The sequence below is a fragment of the Montipora foliosa genome, chromosome 14, assembly GCF_036669935.1.
Source record: "Montipora foliosa isolate CH-2021 chromosome 14, ASM3666993v2, whole genome shotgun sequence".
In the NCBI taxonomy this organism is placed as follows: Eukaryota; Metazoa; Cnidaria; class Anthozoa; order Scleractinia; family Acroporidae; genus Montipora; species Montipora foliosa.
Genome location: NC_090882.1, coordinates 6,589,844 through 6,599,271, shown reverse-complemented (window position 1 = coordinate 6,599,271; position 9,428 = coordinate 6,589,844). Strand labels below are relative to the sequence as shown.

Sequence of the window (9,428 nt, the reverse complement as noted above, 5' to 3'; positions counted from 1 at the left end):
TTTTGATTCATGTTCCCAAAAGTCCTATATAAGCTCACGGTTAAGGAGCAAATTGAGCTTACGACCAATTGGAAGCGATACAGTTCTAATACAAACTTTTGGAAACAATGAACCCTCATTGAAACAATGTAGCATCGTTCAGTTTGCATTGGAATGTCAAGACAATTTGACAGTGTTCATTAATGCTTATGAAGTTGAGTTGATCTGTGGTCCCATCACAAACCAGACCATTGAAATTGCACAACAGTGTTACCCACATCTGCAAGGCTTACCTCTGGCTGATCACTCACGAGGTGATGAGGATCTAGAAATTGATGTCATGATTGGAGCAGATCATTACTGATCTGTGGTTCAGAATCACGTGGTAAGGGGGGAGCTACATGGACCAGTGGCAATTCGTACAAGATTAGGATATGTATTGAGTGGTCCTGTGAATGCGGCAAGTGCGAATACACAGTTATCAACTGTTAACGTGTCCCATGTTATGAAAACTGAATGTCAAGTCATTGAAGAGAACTTAGTTTCAGATGATTTACTGAAAGAGGAGCTAAGTAAGTTTTGGGACTATGACACTCTTGGAGTAAAGGATAGACAGGGAGATTTTCTTGAAGACTATCTTACCAAAGTGAAGTTCAATGGAATCCGTTATGAAGTGTCCCTTCCCTTCAAGACTGAACACCCAATTATTCCAGACAATTACTTGTTGGCACAGAATCGCCTTGTTTCTTCATTGCAAAGATTAAGGTCCAAGCCAGAATTGCTCCAACAATATGACAGTGTCATCAAGGAACAATTAAATGCTGGTGTTGTTGAATTGATTGATAAGAGTCATGATTTAGATACCCTTCCTGGAACTGTACATTACATTCCTCATAAAGAAGTATTGAAAGAAGACAGAATCACTACTAAACTACGTGTGGTTTATGACGCCAGTGCTAAATCCCGCAATGAACCAAGTTTGAATGACTGTCTCCTACCAGGTCCAGCCTTAACTCCATTGATCTTTGATGTCTAGCTGAGATTTCGCCTCCATAAAGTGGTTTTGATTGGTGATTTAGAAAAAGCATTCTTGAACATTGAAGTCAATCCAGCAGAGAGAAACTTGTTAAGGTTCCAATGGGTAGATGACATCAACTCCCCGAATCCAGAAGTGATCACACTGAAATTCACTCGTCTTGTTTTTGGTCTAGTTTGCTCTCCATTTATTTTGAATGTAACATTGAGGAACCACTTAACAAGGTATGAGAACATTGATCCTGAATTTGTGGCTGCTGTTGTGAGAGCTTTGTATGTTGATGACTTTGCATCTGGAGAGAACTCGGTAACGAAGTGTTTTGAACTTTACCACAAGTTGAAGTTGCGGTTCAGAGAAGGAGCTTTTAATATGAGAAAGTGGGCATCGAACAGTGAAGAGTTGACTAAAATGATCAAAAGAGCAGAAGAATCTTTGTCTTGGGAACCGGAGCTGTCTTGTAAGGCTACTCCTACATTGACCGAGCCGAACATTGAGGAAGAAGATTGGACAGTGTCAAATTCAAACAACAATGTGAGCGAAGAAACCGTTGTCAAAGTAATGGGAGTTCAATGGGATCGGATGGAAGATAATTTCGAGTTTGATCTTGCTACCTTTTCTAGACAAGCCTTAGAGGGAACTTTCACTAAACGGACATTATTGAGCAGTACTGCTCGATTCTATGATCCATTAGGCTTGCTGTCACCAGTTACCTTACCCTTAAAGTGCATGTTCCAAGAAATTTGTCATTTAAAACTTGGTTGGGATGAAGCTTTGCCGGAAGGTCTCGCGTCGCGCTGGAAGGAGTTACTACAAGACATGTGGGAAGTCTCAAGCATTGTAGTACCTCGTTGCATCCTGGGTGATGTTCAAGTCGAAGACGTCACGTCTATTCAACTACATGGGTTCGCAGATGCTAGCAAGTCTGCGTATGGAGCAAATGTCTACATCAGGTTGACAACCTCTGGAACCAGTTCTGTTTGCCTTCTAGCGTCCAAAACAAGAGTTGCTCCCTTGATCGGTGAATCAATCCCTCGACTGGAGTTAATGGCCGCCTTGACACTTGCGAATTTGATGACAGCCGTGCATGAGGCATTGACCTGCACTATGAAGATAGACGCTGTTTTCAATTGGACTGACTCTCAGATCGTGTGGTGGTGGATCAATAGAGAGTTTAAACAATTCAAGCTGTTTGTTCAGAATCGAGTTCAGAAGATTCGAAGTCTGTGGAGTAAGGATCACTGGAGATATTGCCCGTCTGAGTCTAATCCTGCTGACATAGCGTCGCGAGGGTCAAAGAGTTCTGTTCTCGCTCACAGTGATCTATGGTGGAAGGGAGCTCCATTTCTGAAAGAAGGAGAAGTTCAGTGGCCAAACCTACCTGATAATCCAATCGGTGAGAGTACATTCCCAGAAGAAGTAACAAAGGAATTGAGAAGGAAACCTGAAATTTCAAATGTTATGACAGTATCCGTGCAGTGCTTTCAGAACATTTCAGAAGTCATCTGTCCAGAAAGATTTAGTAGTCTCAGTAAACTTGTCAGAGTAACCGCTCTTGTGCTGAAATTCATCCAGAAGCTCAAGAGGAAGATAGAAATAACTGATATCAGTATGGAGGATCAGAATATTGCTACGAATCTTTGGTACAAAGACGTTCAAGCCAAACTTGAAGAAAAGGAGAAATCAAGTTCGACTTGGGACCAGTTAGGAGTCTTTAAGGATGCCAACGGACTTCTGCGATGCAAGGGACGAATCCAGAAGTCTTCACTTCCATACTCAACAAAACATCCCATTCTGTTATCTAGAAAGCAGCATTTCACTAAGCTCGTGATTATGCAGTCCCACGAAAACGTGAATCACAATGGAGTTGGAGAAACTCTTACTGAAATCCGATCACAATTCTGGATAATCAAAGGAAGGCAAGCTGTTAAGGATGTACTTTCCAAGTGTGTTACGTGCAAGAAATTACAAGGAAGAGCCTACAGCTCTCCACCTACTCCACCACTACCAGCATTCCGAGTTTCAGAGGAAATGGCTTTCTCTAAAGTAGGTGTGGACTTTGCCGGACCCTTGTACGTGAAGAATATATACTTATCCTAGGGGGAAATGCACAAGTGTTACATTGCTCTGTTTACATGTGCTAGTACAAGAGCTTTGCACCTTGAACTTACGCCAGACCTCTCCGCCAATTCGTTCTTAAGAGTGCTGAAGCGATTCTTCGGTAGAAGAGGACTACCGACCCTGTTCATTTCAGACAACGGGAAAACTTTCCGAGATGCAAAGGTTAAGAAGTTTGCTCTTGATCGGAACATTGACTGGAAATTCAATGTACCCACAGCCAGCTGGTGGGGCGGATTCTTCGAAATCTGTGTGAAAAGGTGTCTCAAGAAAGTGCTCGGAAATGCGAAGATGAGTTATGAAGAGTTAGAGTCAGTGCTGATCGAAACTGAAGGCGTTTTGAATTCTAGGCCATTGACCTATGTCTACGATGAGCTAACTGAAACTCCACTTACGCCTTCTCATCTTGTAATTGGTCGTCGACTTCTAGATCAATCTCCTGCCATCACAGTACCTGTAAACACTTTGCCTAGACGAGAGAGATATTTAGACGGTCTTCTCACCCATTTCAGAAATCGATGGAAGAAAGAATATCTTACAGGTATCCGCGAGTACCAGAAACTCAAGGGAGGTGAACCAAGAAGAACAATTTAAGTAGGCGACGTTGTGCACATCTATGCTGACAAGACACCCAGGCAACAGTGGAGAATGGGGAAAGTAGAGAAACTGTTACAGGGACAAGACAACGTTGTGCGCGCAGCTGAAGTGGTAACAGTAGATAATTCTCTCCGCAAGACTCGCTTAAAACGTCCAATTAAAAAGCTCTATCCTCTTGAAATCAACGTGTGTGACGAACACGTAACTAATGCGAGAACAGGACAGTTTGACAGTGGAATGAACATTCAGATAGTTAGAGATGAAGACATCCCTACAGTGATCACTGCTCCATGAACTGTCTGACCGTATCTTGAGCGTTTGACACTGAGGCTAAAGAGCTAAATTAGGTTTTGCGTTAAATCAGTCTTATTTGTTTAAACTTTCTTGATTGACTTCGACGTCAATCAGGGGGGAGTGTGTTGAAAACTGGAAACTAGTGTTACACGAGCTTTAGTTTGATTGACATGTGACAGGAATTAGATCTTATCGAGTTTTTGGCGGTAATATATTTTGTGTATTGGCGGAATTATATCTCGGAAATCTTAGGAAATCGTCTCTACCAGGAATAATTGTATTCTAAAAGGAAGTCATCTATCATTAAAGAGTTTGGATCATTAAAACAGAGCATGAAATGAGTGAGGAAGCTAGTGATTCTGATGAAGGCCAGCAAGAATTCCATTCGAATCTCCAAACAGTCCGGTCTTAGTTATCAAATAGAAATGTTCAATTAGAGATTTTCGATTAAAGTTTCCAGAGCTATAGCTTTTTGGTATTGCAAAATTGCAATTTTAGAGAGGGCTTGTGTGCAAATTCTTCTACGTTAACTTGGCTCCATTACCAGCTGCTTTACGGAAAATGAGCCCACAAAGGCAGGTGTCTGACATTTGCAGACTGCCGGCTGCAGACAAATAGCGCTGATCCCATTTCAAATAGCGCTGATAAACAGTATTTAAGTCTAAGAACCTATTTTAAACCCATTTTAAAACGGTTAGCGCTATTTGTCTGCAGTCTGCAATTGACATACACTGCACAGACACCGCATAAAGTCCGGGCTCGAGAGAGCGACAGAAATAAAGCCTAAGATTTTAGCAGATACTAAAAGATATGAAGGCTTTAGACAAGTCCATGACATTCACAAATACTTTGATTAAATAAAATGTTAGTGTAGTTTGCTCTGTATGCCCCACTTGTCACCGTTGTATCGGTTTTCTGACGGTTTTGTGTGCAGTTTTCGGTTTTGGCCGAAAATTTTTGCGGTTTTGCGGTTTTGGATGATTTTTTCTTCGGTTTTGCGGTTTCTAATACACCCTAATGTCCCCCTCGTCACGGCAATGAACATGAACAAGTACAAGGAAAGGTTACGTTTATACAAACGTTGGCCGTGTAGCACTTATGTTTTAAACAGAGTTAACTGAATAGAGTGTAATGTGAAGTGCCTGCGGCCTGCTCCCGTCTGACCTTGTAGCTCAGTCGGTAGAGCGGCCAAGTATGGATCGGGCACCAAAGGAAAACTTTCAAAAATCGCCGATTTTTTGGTCGAACTTCGGAAGGCTAAAAAAATAGGAAATACAAGTCGTACAATAGGCTAATTAGTATGGATCGAAAGCTAAACTATTGTAGATTTAAACTATGCAAAAAACCGCATGAAAAAAGACCTATCAGACGAGAAATAACACTTTTTCTAAAAGTATCGAAAATGGCCATTTTTCACAAAATACCAAACGGGGGACCAAAGAAAAATTTTCAAAAATAGCCGATTTTTTGGTCGAACTTTGGAAGGCTAAAAAAATAGGAAATACAAGTCGTACAATAGCCTAATTAGTATGGATCGAAAGCTAAACTATTGTAGATTTGAACTATGCAAAAAACCGCATGAAAAAAGACCTATTAGACGAAAAATAACACTTTTTCTAAAAGTATCGAAAATGGCCATTTTTCACAAAATAGCAAAGGGGGGGGGACCAAAGGAAAATTTTCAAAAATCGTAGATTTTTTGGTCGAACTTCGGAAGGCTAAAAAAATAGGAAATACAAGTCGTACAATAGCCTAATTAGTATGAATCGAAAGCTAAACTATTGTAGATTTGAACTATGCAAAAAGCCGCATGAAAAAAGACCTATTAGACGAGAAATAACACTTTTTCTAAAAGTATCGAAAATGGCCATTTTTCACAAAATAGCAAAGGGGGGACCAAAGGAAAATTTTCAAAAATCGCCGCATTTTTGGTGAGACTTTGGAAGGCTAAAAAAATAGGAAATACAAACCGTACAATAGCCTAATTAGTATGGATCGAAAGCTAAACTATTGTAGATTTGAACTATGCAAAAAACCGCATGAAAAAAGACCTATTAGACGAGAAATAACACTTTTTCTAAAAATATCAAAAATGGCCTTTTTTCACAAAATAGCAAAGGGGGGACCAAAGGAAAATTTTAAAAAATCGCCGATTTTTTGGTCGAACTTCGGAAGGCTAAAAGAATAGGAAATACAAGTCGTACAATAGCCTAATTAGTATGGATCCAAAGCTAAACTATTGTAGAATTGAACTATGCAAAAAACCGCATGAAAAAAGACGTATTAGACGAGAAATAACACTTTTTCTAAAAGTATCGAAAATGGCCATTTTTCACAAAATAGCAAAGGGGGGACCAAAGGAAAATTTTCAAAAATCGCCGATTTTTTGGTCGAACTTCGGAAGGCTAAAAAAATAGGAAATACAATTCGTACAAAAGCCTAATTAGTATGGATCGAAAGCTAAACTATTGTAGATTTGAACTATGCAAAAAACCGCATGAAAAAACACTTATTAGATGAAAAATAACACTTTTTCTAAAAGTATCGAAAATGGCCATTTTTCACAAAATAGCAAAGGGGGGACCAAAGGAAAATTTTCAAAAATCGCCGATTTTTTCGTCGAACTTCAGAAGGCTAAAAAAATAGGAAATACAAGTCGTACAATAGCCTAATTAGTATGGATCGAAAGCTAAACTATTGTAGATTTGAACTATGCAAAAAACCGCATAAAAAAAAACCTATTAGACGAGAAATAACACTTTTTCTAAAAGTATCGAAAATGGCCATTTTTCACAAAATAGCAAAAGGGGGACCAAGGGAAAATTTTCAAAAATCGCCGATTTTTTCGTCGAACTTGAGAAGGCTAAAAAAATAGGAAATACAAGTCGTACAATAGCCTAATTAGTATGGATCGAAAGCTAAACTATTGTAGATTTGAACTATGCAAAAAATCGCATAAAAAAAAACCTATTAGACGAGAAATAACACTTTTTCTAAAAGTATCGAAAATGGCAATTTTTCACAAAATAGCAAAGGGGGGACCAAAGGAAAATTTTCAAAAATCGCCGATTTTTTGGTCGGACTTCGAAAGGCTAAAAAAATCGCAAATACAAGTCGTACAATAGCCTAATTAGTATGGATCGAAAGGTAAACTATTGTAGATTTGAACTATTCAAAAAACCGTATGAAAAAACACCTATTAGAGGAGAAACAACACTTTTTCTAAAAGTATCGAAAATGGCCATTTTTCACAAAATAGCAAAGGGGGGACCAAAGGAAAATTTTCAAAAATCGCCGATTTTTTGGTCGAACTTCGGAAGGCTAAAAAAATAGGAAATACAAGTCGTACAATAGCCTAATTAGTATGGATCGAAAGCTAAACTATTGTAGATTTGAACTATGCAAAAAACCGCATGAAAAAAGACCTATTAGACGAGAAATAACACTTTTTCTAAAAGTATCGAAAATGGCCATTTTTCACAAAATAGCAAAGGGGGGACCAAAGGAAAATTTTCAAAAATCGTTGATTTTTTTGTCGAACTTCGGAAGGCTAAAAAAATAACAAATACAAGTCGTACAATAGCCTAATTAGTATGGATCGATAGGTAAACTATTGTAGATTTGAACTATGCAAAAAACCGCATGAAAAAACACCTATTAGACGAGAAATAACACTTTTTCTAAAAGGATCGAAAATGGCCATTTTTCACAAAATAGCAAAGGGGGGACCAAAGGAAAATTTTCCAAATTTGCCGATTTTTTGGTCGAACTTCGGAAGACTAAAAAAATAGGAAATACAAGTCGTACAATAGCCTAATTAGCATGGATCGAAAGCTAAACTATTGTAGATTTGAACTATGCAAAAAACCGCATGAAAAAAGACCTATTAGACGAGAAATAACACTTTTTCTAAAAGGATCGAAAATGGCCATTTTTCACAAAATAGCAAAGGGGGGACCAAAGGAAAATTTTCCAAATTTGCCGATTTTTTGGTCGAACTTCGGAAGACTAAAAAAATAGGAAATACAAGTCGTACAATAGCCTAATTAGCATGGATCGAAAGCTAAACTATTGTAGATTTGAACTATGCAAAAAACCGCATGAAAAAAGACCTATTAGACGAGAAATAACACTTTTTCTAAAAGTATCAAAAATGGCCTTTTTTCACAAAATAGCAAAGGGGGGACCAAAGGAAAATTTTAAAAAATCGCCGATTTTTTGGTCGAACTTGGGAGGGCTAAAAAAATAGGAAATACAAGTCGTACAATAGCCTAATTAGTATGGATCAAAAGCTAAACTGTTGTAGATTTGAACTATGCAAAAAACCGCATGAAAAAAGACGTATTAGACGAGAAATAACACTTTTTCTAAAAGTATCGAAAATGGCCATTTTTCACAAAACAGCAAAGGGGGGACCAAAGGAAAATTTTCAAAAATCGCCGATTTTTTGGTCGAACTTCGGAAGGCTAAAAAAATAGGAAATACAAGTCGTACAATAGCCTAATTAGTATGGATCGAAAGCTAAACTATTGTAAATTTGAACTATGCAAAAAACCGCATGAAAAAAGACCTATTAGACGAGAAATAACACTTTTTCTAAAAGTATCGAAAATGGCCATTTTTCACAAAATAGCAAAGGGGAGACCAAAGGAAAATTTTAAAAAATCGCCGATTTTGTGGTTTAACTTTGGAAGGCTAAAAAAATAGGAAATACAAGTCGTACAATAGCCTAATTAGTATGGATCGAAAGCTAAACTATTGTAGATTTGAACTATGCAAAAAACCGCATGAAAAAAGACCTATTAGACGAGAAATAACACTTTTTCTAAAAGTATCGAAAATGGCTTTTTTTTTAAAAAATAGCAAAGGGGGGACCGAAGGAAATTTTTCAAAAATCGTTGATTTTTTTGTCGAACTTCGGAAGGCTAAAAAAATAACAAATACAAGTCGTACAATAGCCTAATTGGTATGGATCGAAAGCTAAACTATTGTAGATTTGAACTATGCAAAAAACCGCAAAAAAAAAAAACACCTATTAGACGAGAAATAACACTTTTTCTAAAAGTATCGAAAATGGCTTTTTTTTTAAAAAATAGCAAAGGGGGGACCGAAGGAAATTTTTCAAAAATCGCCAATTTTTTGGTCGGACTTCGGAAGGCTAAAAAAATAGGAAATACAAGTCGTACAATAGCCTAATTAGTATGGATCGAAAGCTAAACTATTGTAGATTTGAACTATGCAAAAAACCGCATGAAAAAACACTTATTAGACGAGAAATAACACTTTTTCTAAAAGTATCGAAAATGGCCATTTTTCACAAAATAGCAAAGGGGGGACCAAAGGAAAATTTTCAAAAATCGCCGATTTTTTGGTCGAACTTCGGAAGGCTAAAAAAATAGGAAATACA

General features: G+C 37.9%; 3 protein-coding genes across 3 annotated transcripts in view; all 3 read left to right on the top strand.

Annotated features, from left to right (window-relative positions):
- Positions 1-343, top strand: part of LOC137984390 (uncharacterized) — a 1,773-nt gene extending 1,430 nt beyond the window's left edge. The window contains exon 1 of the mRNA XM_068831572.1: positions 1-343. This exon is cut by the window's left edge and continues 1,430 nt beyond it. Within this exon, the coding sequence (XP_068687673.1) occupies positions 1-343 (343 nt within the window).
- A 141-nt stretch (positions 344-484) lies between these two features.
- On the top strand, positions 485-3,112 carry LOC137984389 (uncharacterized). Its single transcript, XM_068831571.1, has 2 exons — positions 485-956; positions 1,059-3,112. The coding sequence occupies exons 1-2, from the start codon at positions 485-487 to the stop codon at positions 3,110-3,112; spliced, it is 2,526 nt and encodes an 841-aa protein (XP_068687672.1).
- A 6-nt stretch (positions 3,113-3,118) lies between these two features.
- LOC137984388 (uncharacterized) lies at positions 3,119-3,724 on the top strand. Its single transcript, XM_068831570.1, has one exon. It carries the CDS (start codon positions 3,119-3,121, stop codon positions 3,722-3,724), a length of 606 nt encoding a protein of 201 aa, XP_068687671.1.
- The last annotated feature ends 5,704 nt before the right edge of the window (positions 3,725-9,428 follow it).

Bases quoted from the DNA above. Each gene is read 5' to 3' on its own strand.
- LOC137984389 (XM_068831571.1), top strand. From the start codon at position 485: ATGAAAACTGAATGTCAAGTCATTGAAGAGAACTTAGTTTCAGATGAT. The intron at 957-1,058 runs GTTTGAATGACT...TTGGTGATTTAG, and splicing joins TAAATCCCGCAATGAACCAA to AAAAAGCATTCTTGAACATT.
- LOC137984388 (XM_068831570.1), top strand. From the start codon at position 3,119: ATGCACAAGTGTTACATTGCTCTGTTTACATGTGCTAGTACAAGAGCT.